Here is a 19141-nt window from a genome sequence, read left to right as displayed (position 1 = left end):
GCAGCGTGCTTGGTACAGGCCGCCTCTCAAACCGCGAGGCCGGTGGACATGTCTTAGCCCTGCACCTAGTGCTGCGGCTGTGGCTAACCGGCTGCTGGCCACCGAGGAGCCCCTCCTTCCACGCTGCACAGGCAACAGTCTCACCTAAACCACCTTCCCCAAAGACCACTGAGGGTTCAGGCCCTGGGATAGATATGCAGATGGAGGACGGGAGGAGGGCCCTGTTCTCTGAGTCGCAGCTGGAAGGGTGAGGAGTAGGGAATGATAGCAAGACAAGTAAGTAGATATTTAAAGGAGGAGTAGGACTGTGCCAGGTGGGTTGAGGATGGAAAATGGAGAGCTAGGCAGAGGGAAGAGCCGAGCAGGGCTTTTTCTTTTTTTCTTTTTCTTTTTCTTTTTTTTTTTTGAGACAGAGTCTCGCTCTGTCGCCCAGGCTGGAGTGCAGTGGCGCAATCTCGGCTCACTGCAAGCTCCGCCTCCCGGGTTCACGCCATTCTCCTGCCTCAGCCTCCTGAGTAGCTGGGACTACAGGCGCCCGCCACCGCGCCCGGCTAATTTTTTGTATTTTTAGTAGAAACGGGGTTTCACCGTGGTCTCGATCTCCTGACCTTGTGATCCGCCCGCCTCGGCCTCCCAAAGTGCTGGGATTACAGGCTTGAGCCACCGCGCCCGGCCTTTTTTTTGAGACGGAGTCTCGCTGTTGTTGCCCGAGCTGGAGTGCAGTGGCACAATCTTGGCTCACTGCAACCTCCGCCTCCAGGGTTTCAGCAATTCTCCTGTCTCAGCCTCTTGAGTAGCTGAGATTACAGGCGCCTGCCATCACCCCCAGCTAATTTTTGTATTTTTAGTGAAGACGGGGTTTCACCATGTTGGCCAGGCTGGTCTCGAACTCCTGACCTCAGGTGATCTGCCTGCCTCGGCCTCCCAAAGTGCTGGGATTACAGGCATGAGCCACTGTATCCGGCAGGGCAGGACTTTCGTATTTCAGATGTGAACACGAGCTTGGATAGGATTGGTGCTGGGAAGAGCAGAAGAGGAACCTGGGAAGGTGGACCAGTGCACTACGTGAAGGTGCTGTACAGGCAGGCTCAGAAGCTTAGACTTCCTTTTGTGGGTAAGAGGGAACTGCGGAAGGATTACAAAGCCAGGGTTAGATCTGGATTCTGAAAACAATCTGGGAGGATGTCTAGCATAGCCAACAGCATTATTGCCCTCATCATTCAGTCATTTGATGGACTTGAACTAGCATCCGCTCTGTGCCAGGCTCTTGTCTTGGGAAGGGGACCCGGAACAGCCTCTACCTGCCCTCAAGATGCTCCTAATCCAGCTTGGAAGACAGATGTGTATACAGACCACAGTCCAGTGTGTTCACTGACATCCTGGGGTATGTGCCATAGGCTAGACCTATGCATAGGGCTCAAAGTAACAGGGATTGTGCACACTAAACATGACATTTGTTCCAAACAAACTATGCCCTCAGGGAGTCCAAAGTCCAGAAAACAGACAAGTCCCATTTTGCTCACTTCTCCCTGCACCCACCCACCCCCCAGCCCAGTAAGTACTGATTCTGTTGTGTGAAAAAGGGAGTTATGTGTTGTTTCTAATTCCTCTTCTGCCCATGGACAGTGAGAAGAGAGAGAACTGGAGCAGGGTTCCCCCTCTGTTATGTCTTCGTTAATTCATAAGACACTTATCCCTCACATATAGGTGGACAGAGGCTGGATGGTACATACCATCCCCAAGATCTGGTTCAGGGAGATGGTCTCTGGAAGCCCACATCCAGGCCCACCCTTGAGATTGTATCTTCTCAGAGGATCCTTCCCCGTTAATCCTCACTGTATGTTGTGCCTCACCTGGAAGATGTGGTGGAGTTGCGGAGCTGCTGTCCCAGGGCTAGTCCTATCTCTGACCCACTCAGCTCCTGTCCACCTGCTGTGACTCACAATGCCTCCAGGCCAGGCCACCCCCGGACAAGAAGGGGTGCTGACTACTGAGCTGTCAAATAGACTCTGGGCTCTCCCCTGCATGCATTCAGTGCATCATTGAGCACCTACTGTGTTCTAGGAACAGTTCTAGGGAAGTGAAGAAGATATTCCCTCATTAAGCTGTCATTCTTGGCAGGGGAATGAGGGGAGTGGTCATAAGCAGAGTCCAAGACAGGAATTTGTTCTAGGGGAACTATCAAGATAGTCTCTCAGGAAGCTAACAGAGGGTGTCATGAGTCAGGTTCCCCAGCAGAGCCTAAGATGCGCATTCTTGTTCAAGTGAATTATTGGGGAAGTGCTCTCAGGAGAAGGGGGTGAGGGAAGCAAGACAGGGCAGAGAAAACAGGCTAAGGCTGAGCCAGAGTGTGGTCTCACATGGAGCCTAGCTTCTGCTTGTTCTCATGGGGAACTCGGAGCACAAATGGCACCACAGTTAGGCCTCCTTAAGGCAAGAGAGCCAGCCTTTTGTACCCTCCTTTTACATGTCAGTCAGTTATTGGCCGGGGCAGCTGAGAGTTATCAACCAGCACCTTTGGATGCACCCAGGGATCTGGCTTCTCAGTAGGTTGCCAACTGAGGAGGGAGGAAGATAATAGAATAGATGATAAAAATGAAAGGGTAGACTAGCCAACATGGCAAGACCCCATCTCTACAAAAACAAAGTAGCTGGGTGTGGTGGCATGCGACTGTAGTCCCAGCTACTCAAGAGGCTGAGGTGGGAGGATCACCTGAGCCCAGGAGGTGAAAGCTGCAGTGAGCAGTGATTGTGCCACTGCACTCCAGCATGGGCGATAGAGACCTTGTGTTAAAAAAAAAAAAAAAGAGGGCCAGGCATGGTGTTTCACGCCTGTAAATCCCAGCACTTTGGGAGGGGAAGGTGGGTGGATCACCTGAAGTCAGAAGCTCGAGAACAGCCTGACCAACATGGTGAAACTCCATGTTTACTAAAAATAGAAAAAAATTAGCCAGGCGTGGTGGCAGGTGCCTGTAATCCCAGCTACTCAGGAGGCTGAGGCAGGATAATTGCTTGAACTCAGGAGGCAGAGGTTACAGTGAGCGAAGATTGTGCCACTGCACTCCAACCTGGGCAACAAGAGCGAAACTCCATCTCAAAAAAAAAAAAAAGGAATGACTAAATCAATAAGAATATTCAGGCCAGGTGCGGTGGCTCACACCTGTAATCCCAGCACCTTGGGAGGCCGAGGCAGGTGGATCACCTGAGGTCAGGAGTTCGAGACCAGCCTGACCAACAAGGAGAAACCCCATCTCTTCTCAAAATACAAAACTAGCCAGGCGTGGTGGTGCATGCCTGTAACCCCCACTGCTTGGGAGGCTGAGGCAGGAGAATCACTTGAACCCAGGAGGCAGTGGTTGCAGTTGGCCGAGATCGCACCACTGCACTCCAGCCTGGGCAACAGAGCGAGACTCCGTCTCAAAAAAAATCAAAGAATAAATAAAAAGAATGTCTAATTCTGATACGTACAGTGAAGAAAACAAACCAGGGAAATACAGAAAGTGATTTTGGGACAGGGTGAGGAGTAGGAACTAATTTAGATGTGGTGCTCAGTGCAGGCCCTTGACATTCGTGCTAAAACCTGAACAATAAGGAGACTCTAATCCCTTGAAGACCTGGGGGTAGAGGAAGGAAGTGGCTGGGCATGTTTGAAGGACAAGTGCCATGTGTGCGGACAGTGGAAGGAAATGAAGTCAGTCCTAACTGCTAAGCCCACCCACCTGACTACAAGGGACAGACCCAGAATCTCAGGAGCTCACAAGCTGGGGCAGAGCCCGCTGGTAGTGCCACCTCCTAGGAAACTTCTGTAATCATTTTATTGAGGTATAACTGACATAATCAACTACATTTATTTATTTTTTTATTTTTATTTTTATTTTTTGAGGTGGATTCTTGCTCTGTCGCCCAGGCTGGAGTGCAGTGGTGCGATCTCAGCTCACTGCAAGCTCCGCCTCCCGGGTTTGCCATTCTCCTGCTTCAGCCTCCCAAGTAGCTGGGACTACAGGCGCCTGCCACTATGCCCGGCTAATTTTTTGTATTTTTTTTTTTTTTTAGTAGAGACATGGTTTCATGGTATTGGCCAGGATGGTCTCAATCTCCTGACCTTGTGATCCGCCCACCTCAGCCTCCCAAAGGGCCAGGATTATAGGCGTGAGCCACCACACCGGGCCAACTACATATATTTATAACGTATAATGTGAAGTATTTCAATAATTTGTTACGTGAAATCATTCCCAAAATCAAGATAATGAATGTATCCATCTGGTGGTATCCATTACCTTTTTTTCTTTTTTTTGAGAGGAGTCTCACTTTGTTGCCCAGGCTGGAGTGCAGTGGTGCGATCTCAGCTCACTGCAACCTCTGCCACCCAAGTTCAAGTGATTTTCCTGTCTCAGCCTTCCAAGTAGCTGGGATTACAGGCGCACACCACCACACCCAGCTAACTTTTATATTTTTAGTAGAGATGGGGTTTCACCATGTTCACCAGGCTGGTCTCAAACTCCTGGCCTTCAGTGATCCGCCCGCCTCGGCTGCCCAAACTGCTGGAATTACAGGCATGAGTCACCGTGCCTGGCCTCAGTATAGATTTTTTTGGCATTGGCTTCTCACCACATAATTATTTTAAGATTTATCCATGTTGTTGCATTTATTAACAATGCATTACTTTTTATTGCTGAGTAGTATTTCATTTTATGGAAACACCACACAATTTGTTTTTCCATTCAGCTGTTGATGCACATTTGGGTTGTTTCCAGTTTGGGGGCTACTGCAAATAAAACTGAACATTTTTGTTCATCTTTTTTTTTTTTTTTTTTTTTTTTTTGAGACGGAGTCTCGCTCTGCCGCCCAGGCTGGAGTGCAGTGGCCGGATCTCAGCTCACTGCAAGCTCCGCCTCCCGGGTTCACGCCATTCTCCTGCCTCAGCCTCCCAAGTAGCTGGGATTACAGGCGCCCACCACCTCGCCTGGCTAGTTTTTTGTATTTTTTAGTAGAGACGGGGTTTCACCGTGTCAGCCAGGATGGTCTCGATCTCCTGACCTCGTGATCCGCCCGTCTCGGCCTCCCAAAGTGCTGGGATTACAGGCTTGAGCCACTGCGCCCGGCCCATTTTTGTTCATCTTTATGTGGATATATGCTTTCATTTCTCTTAAGTAAATCCCCAGGAATGGAATGGCTGGGTCATATGGCAGGTGCATGTTTACCTTTTTATTTTTATTTTTATTTTTATTATTTTTTTTTGAGACGGAGTCTCGCTCTGTCACCCAGGCTGGAGTGCAGTGGCCGAATCTCAGCTCACTGCAAGCTCCTCCTCTCGGGTTCACGCCATTCTCCTGCCTCAGCCTCCCGAGTAGCTGGGACTACAGGCACCCGCCACTTCGCCCGGCTAGTTTTTTGTATTTTTTAGTAGAGACGGGGTTTCACCGTATTAGCCAGGATGGTCTCGATCTCCTGACCTCATGATCCGCCCGTCTCGGCCTCCCAAAGTGCTGGGATTACAGGCTTGAGCCACCGCGCCCGGCTACCTTTTTATTAAGCCACTAACAGTGAGTGAAAGTTTCTGTTTCTGTGTAGCCTGGCCGACACTTAGTTTGGTAAACCTTCATTTTTAAAAAATTTGCTTAATTAAAGGTGGTAATGGTGTTTTGTGAGACAGGGTCTCACCATGGTGCCTAGGCTGGTCTCAAACTCCTGGGCTCAAGGGATCCTTCCACCTGGGCCTCTGGGCCTCCCAAAGTGCTAGGATTACAGGCAGGAGCCATGGGACCCAGCTAGTAAGCCCTTTTTTTTGAGATGGAGTCTCGCTCTGTCGCCCAGGCTGCAGTGCAGTGGCGCGATCTCTGCTTACTGCAAGCTCCACCTCCTGGGTTCACACCATTCTCCTGCCTCAGCCTCCTAAGTAGGTGGGACTACAGGTGCCTGCCACCACACCTGGCTAATTTTTTTTGTATTTTTAGTAGAGACGGGGTTTCACCATGTTAGCCAGGATGGGCTCGATCTCCTGACCTCGTGATCCACCTGCCTCGGCCTCCCAAAGTGCTGGGATTACAGGCTTGAGCCACCCTGCCCGGCCAAGCCTTTTTAATTTTAGCCATAGTGATAGCATATCTAAATTGTGGGGTTTTTGCTGTTTTGTTGTTGTTTTAAATTTTTAACAAGCTCATCCTTAATTAATTAATTTTATTTATTTGTCTATCTATTTATTTTTTGAGATGGAGTTTCGCTTTTGTTGCCGAGGCTGGAGTGCAGTGGTGTGATCTCAACTCACTGCAACCTGCACCTCCTGGGTTCAAGCGATTCTCCTGCCTCAGCCTCCCAAGTAAGTGGGATTACAGGCGTGTGCCACCACACCTGGTTAATTTTTTTTTTTTTTTTTTAACTAGAGACGGGGTTTCACCATGTTGGTCAGGCCAGTCTTGAACTGCTGACCTCAAGTGATCCATCCACCTCTGCCTCCTTAAGTGCTGGGATTATAGGCTTGAGCCACTGCACCCAGCCTTAATAAATCTGTTTGTTTACTTATTTAATTTTTGGAGGCAGAGTCTCGTCCTGTCACTCAGGCTGGAGTGCAGTGGCGCAGCCTTGGGTCACCGCAACCTCTGCTTCCCAGGTTCAAGCGATTCCTCTGCCTCAGCCTCCTGAGTATGTGGGATTACAGGCACATGCCACCATGCCTGGCTAATTTTTTTTTTTTTTTTTTTTTTGAGATGGAGTTTCACTCTTGTTGCCCAGGCTGAAGTGCAATGGTGCAATCTTGGCTCACCACAACCTCCACCTCAGCCTCCCGTGTAGGTGGGATTACAGGCATGTGCCACCATGCCTGGCTAATTTTGTATTTTTAGTAGAGATGGGGTTTCTCCACATTGGTCAGGCTGGTCTTGAACTCCTGACCTCAGGTGATCACCCACCTCGTGCTGGGATTACAGGCGTGAGCCACTGTGCCCAGCCTTTTTTTTTTTTTTTTGAAATGGAGTTTCGCTCTCGTTGCCCAGGCTGGAGTGCAATGGCATGATCTTGGCTCACTGAAACCTCTGCCTGCTGGGTTCAAGAGATTCTCCTGCCTCAGCCTCCCAAGTAGCTGGAATTACAGGCACCTGCCACCACGCCTGGCTAATTTTTATACTTTTAGTAGAGATGGGGTTTCACCATGTTGGCAAGGCTGGTCTCAAACTCCAGACCTCAGGTGATCCACCTGCCCTGGCCTCTCAAAGTGTTGGGATTATAGGCGTGAGCCACTGTGCCCGGCCCAATTTTTGTACTTTTAGTAGAGATGGGTTTTCACCATGTTTGCCAGGCTGGTCTCAAACTCCTGACCTCAGGTGATCTGTCTGCCTTGACCTCCCAGAATGCTGGGATTACAGATGTGAGTCATTGCGCCCGGTCTCATCCTTAATAAATTGAGGTTTTAATTTGCATTTCTCTAACAGCTAATGCTATTAAGCATCTTTCCATGTGGGTATTTGTTATCTATTTTAATGAAGTGGTTGTTCAAGTCTTTTTTTTTTTTTTTTTTTTTGAGACGGAGTCTCGCTCTGTCACCAGGCTGGAGTACAGTGGCACGATCTTGGCTCACTGCAACCTCCGCCTCCCGGGTTCAAGTGATTCTCCTGCCTCAGCCTCCCAAGTAGCTGGGATTACAGGCACATGCCACCACACCGAGCTAATTTCTGTATTTTTAGTAGAGATGAGGTTTCACCATGTTGGCCAGGCTGGTCTTGAACTCCTGACCTCATGTGATCTGCCTGCCATGGCCTCCCAATGTGCTGGGATTACAGGTGTGAGTCACCAAGCCCAGCCATCTGTTTTTTTTTTTTTTTTCAGTGGTTCAAGTCTTTCTGCCTATTTTAAAAATTGGATTGTTTGTCTTAACACTCTTGTCTTAATGCTCCTGTTGCCCAGGTTGGAGTGCAATACGCGGCTCACTGCAACTTCCAGCAGCTTATTGCAACTTCCAGCTCTGGGATTCAAGCAATTCTCTTGCCTCAGCCTCCTGAATAGCTGGGACTACAGGCGCCTGCCACCATGCCCAGCTAATTTTGTATTTTTAGTAGGGACAGTGTTTTGCCACATTGGTCAGGCTGGTCTTGAACTCCTGACCTCAGGTAATCCGTCCGCCTTGGCCTCCCAAAGGTCTGGGTATACAGGCATGATTGCAGTTTTTCTTGTTGTTGTTTTGAGACAGGGTCTCACTGTCACCTGGCTGGAGTCCAGTGGTGTGATCATGGCTTACCACAGCCCTGACCTGCCCAGGCTCTGGTGATCCTCCCACCGTGCCTCCCAAGTAGCTGGGACTGCAGGCAGGTACCACCACAGCCTGCTAACTTTTGTATTTTTTAGTGGAGGTGGGCTTTTGCCATGTTGCACAACTCCTGGGCTGGAACTCCTGGGCTCAAGCGATGTGCCTGCCTCAGCCTCCCAAAGTGCTGGGATTACAGGCATGAGCCACCATGCCTGCTCAAATTGCAGTTTTTGTTTGTTTGTTTTTCTGTTTGAGACAGTTTCGCTCTTGTTGCCCAGGTTGGAGTGCGATGCGTGGCTCACTGCAACTTCCGGCTCTGGGATTCAAGCAGTTCTCCTGCCTCAGCCTCCTGAGTAGCTGGGATTACAGGCATGCGCCACCATGCCCAGCTAATTTTGTATCTTTAGTAGAGACAGGGTTTTGCCATATTCTTCAGGCTGGTCTTGAACTCCTGACATCAGGTAATCCATCTGCCTTGGCCTCCCAAAGGTCTGGCTATACAGGCACGAGCCACCGCACCCAGCCTGCAGTTTGTGTTTTTGTTTTTGTTTTTGAGATGGAGTCTCCCTCTGTAGCCCAGGCTGGAGTGCAGTGGAGTGGTGCTATCTCGGCTCACTGTAAGCCCCACCTCCCAGGTTCATGCCATTCTCCTGCCTCAGCCTCCCGAGTAGCTGGGACTATAGTCGCCCACCACCACGCCTGGCTAATTTTTTGTATTTTTAGTAGAGACTGGGTTTCACCGTGTTAGCCAGGATGGTCTCCATCTCCTGACCTCGTGATCTGCTCGCCTTGGCCTCCCAAAGTGCTGGGATTACAGGTGTGAGCCACCGTGCCTTTTTATGGAGATGGAATTTTGCTCTTGTTGCCCAGGCTGGAGTGCAATGGTACAATCTCGGCTCACCACAACCTCTGCCCCCTGGGTTCAAGGGATTCTCCTGCCTCAGCCTCCTAAGTTGCTGGGATTACAGGCCGGCTAATTTTTTTATTTTTAGTAGAGACAGCGTTTCTCCATGTTGGTCAGGCTGGTCTCGAACTCCCGACCTTAGGTGATCCTGTCTCAGCCTCCCAAATTGCTGGGATTACAGGCATGAGCCACCATGCCCAACCCCAGCCTGCAATTTTTACATTCTAGATAAAATCCTTTGTTGGATATGTTTTGCAAATATTTCTTCCCAGTCTGTGGCTTGCCTCTTAGGGCAAAAGTTTTTAGTTTTGACGATGTCCAATTTGTCAAGTTTTTCTTTTTCACGTTTTTTTGTGTCATATTTATGAACTCTGCCAAATATAAAGTTACTAAGATTTTCTCCTTTTTATTCTAGAAGTTTCTTTTTTTTTTTTTTTTTTAATATATAAACTATTAACAGACAAGGCCTACAGACTTATTTCTTCTTGGACACACCCACGGTGCGGCCACGGCGGCCAGTGGTCTTGGTGTGCTGGCCTCGGACACGAAGGCCCCAGAAGTGGCACAGCCCTCTATGGGCCCGAATCTTCTTCAGTCGCTCCAGGTCTTCACGGAGCTGCTTGTCCAGACCATTGGCTAGGACCTGGCTGTATTTTCCATCCTTTACATCCTTCTGTCTGTTCAAGAACCAGTCTGGGATCTTGTACTGGCGTGGATTCTGCATAATGGTGATCACACGTTCCACCTCCTCCTCAGTGAGTTCTCCCGCCCTCTTGGTGAGGTCAACGTCTGCTTTCCTCAACACCACATGGGCATATCTTCGACCCACACCCTTAATGGCAGTGATGGCAAAGGCTATTTTCCGCCGCCCATCGATGTTGGTGTTGAGTACTCGCAAAATATGCTGGAACTTTTCAGGGATCACTAGAGACATGGCGGCAGCACAAGCGGCGGCGTGTAGGCCTCCTGTGGAAGAGCTATTCTAGAAGTTTCATAGTTTTACCTTTACATTTAGGTCTCTGCTCCATTTTAAGTTAATTTTTGTTTATGATTTTTTTTTTTTTTTTGACAGAAATGCCAAATTGACTCAGCACCATTCACAGAGAAGACTGGCCTTTCCCACAGTAACTGCAGTGACGTCCGTGGTGTTCATCATGTGACTGAGGACGTGGCTTTGGTTCTGTGCTCTGTGTTCGTTTGCTTGGTCTGTTTCTCGTGGCACCAATACTGTTGATACCTGGTAGTGTAAACCTTCTGATACTATTCTTTAAGATTGCTTTGGCTTTCTAGATCCTTTGTATTTCCATATAAGTTTTAGAATTTGATTGTCAGTGTTCACAAATAAACCCTCATGCTCACTGTTTAAAGCTTTCTCTTCTTGTCATGAGGACACTCAAGAGCTCAAATCAACCCCCCGAAGGTTGTCCGATAAGACACGGAATCAGAGCCCAGGAATATTTTAGCCAAGCCAGTGATTCATATTCTTTATCTCTCCACATTGTATCTATGTTATTAAAGTCAATTTTCGGCCATGTGCAGTGGCTCATGCCTGTAATCCCAGCAATTTGGGAGGCTGAGGCAGGCAGATCACTTGAGGCCAGGAGTTCGAGATGAGCCTGGCCAACATGGTGAAACCCTGTCTCTACTAAAAATAGAAAAAATTAGCTGGGTGTGGTGGCACACACCTGTGGTCCCAGCTACTTGGGAGGCTGAGGGAGGAGAACTGCTTGAACCCAGGAGGTGGAGGTTGCAGTGAGCCGAGATCGTGCCACTACACTCCAGCCTGGCAACAGAGCAAGACTCCATCCTGAGAAGAAAAAAAAAAAAAAGAATACGTCTTTATCTATCTATTATCTATTAGGCGGCACCCGGCCGCCTAAGGTCACTTTTCATTAGCAATCATGATATTTGGCCAGGCATGGTGGCTCATGCCTGTAATCTCAGCACTTTGGGAGGCCGAGGTGGGTGGATCACTTGAGGTCAGGAGTTTGAGACCAGCCCAGCCAACATGGTGAAACCCCATCCCTACTAAAACTAAAAATAAAATATTAGCTGGGCATGGTGGCGTGCGCCTGTAATCCCAGCTAATTGGGAAGCTGAGGCAGGAGAATCGTTTATACCCAGGAGGCGGAGGTTGCAGTGAACAGAGATCATGCCACAGCACTCCAGTGTGGGCAACAGAGCGAGACTCTGTCTCAAAAACAACAAGAACAACAACAAAAAACAACAAAAACATACTTCAGACAGATCATAGATGGCCACCAGGAATGGCATACAGCTTCCCTTATTTCATGGCCTACCAAAAAGAGAATACTACAAAACCCAAGGAAGTCTTTCATTTTTTTTTTTTTTTGAGACAGAGTTTTGCTCTCGTCCAGGTGGGAGTGCAATGGCGCGATCTCGGCTCACTGCAACCTCTGCCTTCCGAGTTCAAGCAATTCCCCTGCCTCAGTTGCCTGAGTAGCTGGGATTATAGGTGCCCGCCACGATGCTTGTCTAATTTTTTGGTATTTTTAGTAGAGACGGGGTTTCACCATGTTGGCTAGGCTGGTCTCGAACTTCTGACTTCAGCTGATCCACCTGCCTCAGCCTCCCAAAGTGTTGGGATTACAGGTGTGAGCCACCCCACCCGGCCTCTTTTTTTCTTTTTCTTTTTAAAGTTCTTGCCTACTCCTGGAAGTCCTTATTTGATTATTTGAACAGGAAAAGTTAGGAGAGATGATGGATAATTCCCAGTTAACATGGATGCTAACTCCTTTCACAAGAAGACCTTGATTTTGAGGACATTTAATGAGCCTTCAGAATTTAAAGATTCACAATTTTAAAAGTGGCTCCTGGTTCCTTTGAGGATCCCCATCTCCATGTCACTGAAGAGACAAGGTTTGAAGCCTGTGAGGAAGGGAAGGGTGTGCCACCGGGTCCCAGCAGGTCTGAATTGAAGGACATGAGGTTTATTCTGATGGCAGAAAGGAAAGGAGAAGAGCATCTGAAAATTTTTCAGATTTTTCCACATCACAAGCATTTGTACCACACTGACTGTGAATCACACTGGGTGTGAACGTCAGTGGGTCCCTTCTGGCAACCAAGAGGAATGTTAATATTCCCCAAACCAAGGAAGCTAAATCTTGTTTTTCCCCATGGAAATTTCAGTCTGGCTTCTGCGATACTCTGTTAGTGACATTTGCCCTTCCCTGAAACAACATGGTGTTCTCTGTGCTAATATAGTTTTAAAAAAGAAGTTGGCCAGGCATGGTGGCTCATGCCTGTAATCCCAGCACTTTAGGAGGCTGAGGCGGGAAGATCACCTGAGGTCAGGAGTTCGAGACCAGCCTGGCCAACATGGTGAAACCCCGTCTGTACTTAAAATGCAAAAATTAGCTAGGCGTGGTGGTACGCTCCTGTAATCCCAGCTACTCGGGAGGCTGAGGCAGGAGAATCACTTGAACCTGGGAGGCGGAGGTTGCATTGAGCTGAGATCGAACCATGGCACTCCAGCCTGGGGGACAAGAGTGAGACTTCGTCTCCAAAAAAAAAAAAATCTAAAAAGAGGCTGGGTGCAGTGGCTCATGCCTGTAGCGCCAAAACTTTGGGAGGCTGAGGCAGGTTGATCACAAGGTCAGGAGTTCGAGACTAGCCTGACCAACATGGTGGAAGCTGTCTCTACTAAAAATACAAAAATTAGCCAAGTGTGGTGGCACGGGCCTGTAATCCCACATACTCAGGAGGCTGAGGCAGGAGAATCACTTGAACCTGGGAGGCGGAGGTTGCAGCGAACTGAGATTGCACCACTGCACTCCAGCCTGGGTGACAGAGCAAGACTCCATCTCAAAAAAAAAAAAACACTTAAGAAAGTCACTTTGAGAGCTTGTGGCAGGCAGATCACTTGAGGCCAGGAGTTCGAGACCTGCCAGGACAACATGGCGAAACCCTGTCTCTACAAAAAATACAAAAATTAGCTGGGCGTGGTGGCACCAGCCTGTAATCCCAGCTACATGGGAGGCTGAGACATGATAGTCACTTGAACCCAGGAGGCAGAGGTTGCGGTGAGCTGTGATCATGCCACTGCACTCCAGCCTGGACGACAGAGTGAGACTCTCTCAAAAAAGAAAAAAAAAAGTAACATAAATGTTAATTTGACTTTTTGGTTTGTATTATAGGTAAAATTATAAACTTACGGTTTTATATTGACATAGAGCTGTAAATTAATTTATAGTGGGTTTATGTTTATAGACATTGATTTATTATTTTTTTACTTTAGTTTTTTGAGACCATGTCTCACTCTGTTGCCCAGGCTGGAGTACAGCAGCACGATTTTGGCTCATGGCAACTTCTGCCTCCCAGGTTCAAGCGATTCTCTTGCCTCAGCCTCCTGAGTAGCTGGGATTACAGGACCCACCACCATGCCTGGCTAATTTTTGTATTTTTAGTAGAGATGGGGTTTCGCCTTGTTGGCCAGGCTGGTCTCGAACTCCTGGCCTCAAGTTATCCACCCGCCTCAGCCTCCCAAAGTGCTGGGATTACAGGCGTGAGCCATCGCGCCTGGCCTATATACATTTAAACAAGACTGTGTGGTGGGTTAATATTTTGAAATGTTAGCCAGTGTATGGTTGTTTTTTCAGGCCGACTAAGCTGTGTAAAAAGGTGAGTGGGCTGGGCACACTGGCTCATGCCTATAATCCCAGCATTTTGTGAGGTCAGGGCGGGAGGATCCCTTTAAGCCCAGGAGTTTGAGACCAGCTTGGGCAACACAGGGAGATCCCATCTCTGCAAAGAAAACAAAGAAAAAAAAAATGAGTGAAAGTGCCTGATCAAGAAAGGGAGGTTGAAGCAGATGTCAGTTGGCTCTGGAAGACAGCAAGAGCCACTACACTGCAATCCCAGCTCGGGATAGCATGAGGCAAGGCAGTACTCTCTTCCTCTCCTTGGGTTCTTTGACATCCCTATGTACTTTCCTTGAGGTAGTTTCAGTATATCTCTCTTCTTTATTATTATTTATTTATTTATTTTATTTTTTTCGAGGCAGAGTCTCGCTCTGTCGCCCAGGCTGGAGTGCAGTGGCACAAACTCGGCTCACTGCAAGCTCTGCCTCCCGGGTTCATGCCATTCTCCTGCCTTAGCCTCCCAAGTAGCTGGGACTACAGGTACGCACCACCATGCCTGGCTAATTTTTGTATTTTTAGTAGAGACAGGGTTTCACCATGTTGGCCAGGCTGGTCTAGAACTCCTGACCTCAAGTGATCTGCCCGTCTCGGTCTCCCAAAGTGCTGGGATTACAGGCACGAGCCACTCTGTCCAGCCATCTCTGTTCCTTATAACCAAAAAGAGCCCCCAGTTTAAAAGCTCTTAAAGGTCTGGGCGCAGTGGCTCACATCTGTAATCCCAGCACTTTAAGAGGCCAATGTAGGAGGGTCACTTGAAGCAGCCCCTGGGCAACAAAGAGCCCCTGTCTCTACTTACTTGATTTTCTAGAGACAGGGTCTTGCTCTGTTGCCCAGGCTAGTGGAGTGCAGTGGCATGATCACGGCTCACTGCAGCCTCAACCTCCTGGGCTGGATCTGTCCACCTACCTCAGCCTCCTAAGTAGCTGGCACTCAGGCACATGCCACTGATTTTTTATTTTCTGTACAGATAGGGTTTTGCCATGTTGCCCAGGCTGGTCTCAAACTCCTGGGCTCAAGTGATCTGCCTGCCTCGGCCTCCCAAATTGCTGACATTACAGGCAAGAGCCACTGCACGTGCACATAGTACCTAATGATTCCTTACAAACCAGTATGAAAAAGACAAACCCTATAGTGGAAAAATGGACAAACGACATGAATAGAGAATTCACAAAGGAAGAAATATACGTATGGTTAATGAACATGAAAAATGTTGGCCAGGTGCTGTGGTTCATGCCTGTAATCCCAGCACTTTGGGAGGCCGAGGCAAGTGGATCACCTGAGGTCAGAAGTTTGAGACCAGCATGGCCAACATGGCGAAACCCCATCTCTACTAAAAATACAGAAATTAGCCGGGTGAAATGGCACATGCCTGTAGTCCCAGCTACTCTGGAGGCTGAGGCATGAGAATCGCTTAAACTCAGGAGATAGAGGTTGCAGTGAGCCAAGATTGTGCACTGTACTCTAGCCTGGGCAACAGAGTGAGAATCTGTCTCAAAAAAATAAAATAAAAATAAAAATTAGCCACGCATGGTGGTGCATGCCTGTAGTCCTAGTGACTTGGGAGGCTAAGGCAAGAAGATTCCTTGAGCCCAGAAGTTTGAGGCTGCAGTGAGCCATGATTGTGCCACTGTACTCTAGCCTGGCCGGGAACTTGTCTTAAAAAAAAAAAAAAAAAAGGTTTAATTTCACTGTAATAAAATAAACTTCAATTAACGTAGTTACATATCTCTTTCTTTGTCCATCATTCTGACAATGCCAGATTAGCATGAGTATAGAGAAACTATAGAGAAATGACCATTACCAGCCTAACTATTAAGAAAGTAATGGACTGGGCGTGGTGGCTCACGCCTGTAATCCCAGCTACTCAGGAGGCTGAGGCAGGAGATTCGCTTGAACTCCGGAGGCCAAGGTTGCCGTGAGCCGAGCTCGTGCCATTGCACTCCAGCCTGGGCAACAAGAGAGAAACTCCGTCTCAAAAAAAAAAGTAATGAGAGTGAACAATATAGTCAGGATGGCTAAAGGTGACCCCGAGAAACCAAAGGGCAAGATGTCTGCTTATGTCTTCTTTGTGCAGACGTGCAGAGAAGAACGTAAAAAGAAACCATCAATTTTGCAGAATTTTCCAAGAAGTGCTCTGAGAGGTGGAAGACAATGTCTGGGAAAGAGAAGTCGAAGTCTGATGAAATGGCAAAGGCGGATAAAGTACGCTGTGATCAGGAAATGAAGGGTTATGGACCAGCTAAGGGAGGCAAGAAGAAGAAGGATTCTAATGCCCCCAAAAGGCCACCGTCTGGATTCTTCCTGTTTTCTTCGGAATTCTGCCCCAAGATGAAATCCACAAACCCCGGCATCTCTATTGGAGACATGGTCAAAAAGCTAGGTGAGATGTGGAAGAACTTAAATGACAGTGAAAAGCAGCCTTACATCACTAAGGCGGCAAAGCTGAAGGAGAAGTATGAGAAGGATGTTGCTGACTGTAAGTCGAAAGGAAAGTTTGATGGCGCAAAGGGTCCTGCTACAGTTGCCCGGAAAAAGGTGGAAGAGGAAGAGGAACAGGGAGATGAGGAGGAGCAGAGGAGGATGAATAAACAAACTGTTTATCTGTCAAAAAAAAAAAAAAAAAAGAAAGTAATGGATAAAAATGTGAGTGCGCCCTCTCTCTGTGTGCCCACTTTCTCCTTCAAGCAAAAGCTGGGCATGAGCAAGGATGAGGGTGGCTTTGCGGGAAGGGTGGAGAGACAAGTTAAGCTATGAGAAGAAGCTGGATACAAAGGACAAATGGATCAACAATTTTGCTTACTGTTTGAAATATACTGCCTATTTTGAAAAAAGCACAAAAGCTAAAGCTAAAATTTCTTTTTCTTTTTTTAAAATTTTTATTTAGTTTATTCATTTTTTTTGAGACAGAATCTCCCTCTGTGTCCCAGGCTGGAGTGCGGTGGCGCGATCTCAGCTCACTGCAAGCTCCACCTCCCAGGTTCACGCCATGCTCCTGCCTCATCCTCCCCAGCAGCTGGGACTCCAGGCACCCGCCACCATGCCTGGCTAATTTTTTTTTTTGTATTTTTTTTTTTTTTTTTTAGTAGAGATGGGGTTTCACTGTGTTAGCCAGGATGGTCTCGATCTCTTGACCTCATGATCCACCCACCTCGGCCTCCCAAAGTGCTGAGATTACAGGCGTGAGCCACTGCGCCAGTCCTAATTTTTATTTATTTATTTATTTATTTTTTGAGACGGAGTTTCACTCTTGTTGCCCATTCTGGAGTGCAATGGCGCAATCTCGGCTCACTGCAACCTCCGCTTCCCAGGTTCAAGCGATTCTCCTGCCTCAGCCTCCCAAGTAGCTGGGATTACAGGCATGTACCACCATGCCTGGCTAATTTTGTATTTTTAGTAGAGACGAGGCTTCTCCGTGTTGGTCAGTCTGGTCTCCAACTCCCGACCTCAGGTGATCCACCCGCCTTGGCCTCCCAAAGTGCTGGGACTACAAGCGTGAGCCACCACACCCGACCTATTTTTATTTTTTTAGACAGGGTGTTACTCTGGTACAGTGGCCTGATCTTGGCTCACTGCAGCCTCGACCTCTTGGCCTTAGACAATCCTCTCACCTCAGCCTCCCGAGTAGCTGGGACTACAGGCTCAAGCCACTATGCCCAGCTAATTTTTGTATATTTTGTAGAGATGGGGTCTTGTCATGTTTCCCAGGCTGGTCTTGAATCCTGGGTTCAAGTGATCCACCCACCTTGGCCTCCCAAAAGTGCTGGATTACAGGCATGATCTACCTCACCTGGCCTGATTCTTTGTTGAAAAAATCATATGCATGTTTAAAGAAAGTGTCTTTTTTTTTTTTTTTTTTTTTTGAGACAGTCTGGCTCTGTCACCCAAGCTGGAGTGCAGTGGCACAATCTTGGCTCACTGCAACCTTCGCCTCCCGGGTTCAAGCGATTCTCCTGCCTCAGCCTCCCAAGTAGCTGGGACTATAGGTGTGCACCAGTATGCCCGGCTAATTTTTGTATTAGTAGAGACAGGGTTTCACCATGTTGGCCATACTGGTCTTGAACTCCTGACCTCAGGTGATCCGCCCGCCTCCCAAAGTGCTGGCATTACAGGCGTAAGCCACTGTGCCTGGCCAAGAAAGTATTTCTGCTTCTAGAGTTACAGGTCCCCTCTCCAGCATTAACCTCTCCTAGCAGTTTCTTGTATATCCTTCTAGTAAGCTTGTTTGGCCAAGCGTACATGTATGAGAATACATCTCCCTTTCCACTGTGAAAGGAAACACACCTTTCTCTGTGCTTTTTCACATAACACTAAATCTTGACTGTTGCTCCATGTCAGAATGTAAACAGGCTGTAAACCTCTTGTTACTGCACTCCCTTTATTGCTTTTCACAGATACTGTGTTTTTTTACAAATTGAATGTGGCAACCCTGCATCAAGCAAGTCTATAAGCACCATTTTTCCAACAGCACGTGCTCACTTCTGGTCTCTGTGTCACATTTTGGGAATTCGTACAATATGTTTTCATTATTATTCTATCTGTTATGGTAATCCAGGTTGATGTTACTATTGTAATTGCTTTGGACCACACAAATGGTGCCCATGTAAAACATCTATTTGTTTTTATTATTTATTTATTTAGAGACGGGTTCTCAGTCTGTTGCCCAGGCTGGATGGAGTGCAGTGGCCCGATCTTGGCTCACTGCAGCCTCCTCAACCAAGAAGGAGTCAAGGATACTCCTGCTTCAGTCTTCCTAGTATCTGGGTCTACAGGTGTGCACCATGCCAGGCTAATTTTTTTTTTTTTTAGATGGAGTCTCGCTCTGTCGCCCAGGCTGGAGTGCAGTGGCGTGATCTCAGCTCACTGCAACCTCTGCCTCCCGGGTTCACGCCATTCTCCTGCCTCAGCCTCCCGAGTAGCTGGGACTACCGGCGCCTGACACCACACCCGGCTAATTTTTTGTATTTTTAGTAGAGATGGGGTTTCACCATGTTGGCCAGGATGGTCTCGATCTCCTGACCTCGTGATCTGCCCCCGCCTCGGCCTCCTAAAGTGCTGGGATTACAGGCGTGAGCCACGGCGCCCGGCCATGCCAGGCTAATTTTTTTATTTTTATTTTTGTAGAGACAGGGGTCTCACTATGTTGCCCAGGCTAGTCTTGAACTCCTGGACTCAAATGATCCTCCTGCATCAGCTTCCCAAAGTGCTCAGATTACAGGGAGAGCCACCGCACCCAGCCAGTTCTAACCTCTTTGCTGGTCCATTCTGGATGGAAGCAGTTCCTCCCCCTCGGAATCCCACTGAATTCTCCATAGTACCACAGTCTTTTGGCACTTACCTTTG

The 19141-nt window shown here is 48.1% G+C and overlaps 2 protein-coding genes and 1 pseudogene across 4 annotated transcripts in view; 1 reads left to right on the top strand and 2 right to left on the bottom strand.

Moving 5' to 3' along the window:
- LOC105484001 (chibby family member 3) overlaps positions 1–1895 on the bottom strand; it is an 18694-nt gene extending 16799 nt beyond the window's left edge. For 2 of the 3 annotated variants that reach the window (XM_011745120.3, XM_011745121.3), the window contains exon 1: positions 1734–1895. In XM_011745120.3, coding sequence (XP_011743422.2) covers positions 1734–1779 — 46 coding nt within the window. In that variant the 5' untranslated portion in view covers positions 1780–1895. The remainder of the gene's footprint in view (positions 1–1733) is intronic. The other variant, XM_024793505.2, reaches the window with a different exon arrangement.
- On the top strand, positions 3–19141 carry LOC105484004 (high mobility group protein B3 pseudogene; annotated as a pseudogene).
- LOC105484003 (small ribosomal subunit protein uS13-like) lies at positions 9598–10111 on the bottom strand. The gene has a single exon (XM_071098004.1). The coding sequence runs from the start codon at positions 10072–10074 to the stop codon at positions 9616–9618; it is 459 nt and encodes a 152-aa protein (XP_070954105.1). The 5' UTR covers positions 10075–10111; the 3' UTR covers positions 9598–9615.

The sequence above is a fragment of the Macaca nemestrina genome, chromosome 6 (assembly GCF_043159975.1).
Source record: "Macaca nemestrina isolate mMacNem1 chromosome 6, mMacNem.hap1, whole genome shotgun sequence".
Lineage (NCBI taxonomy): Eukaryota > Metazoa > Chordata > Mammalia > Primates > Cercopithecidae > Macaca > Macaca nemestrina.
This window is presented reverse-complemented; position numbering and strand designations above follow the sequence as displayed.

Excerpts from the sequence above, each read along its gene's own strand:
- LOC105484003 (XM_071098004.1), bottom strand. The coding sequence starts at position 10,074 with ATGTCTCTAGTGATCCCTGAAAAGTTCCAGCATATTTTGCGAGTACTC.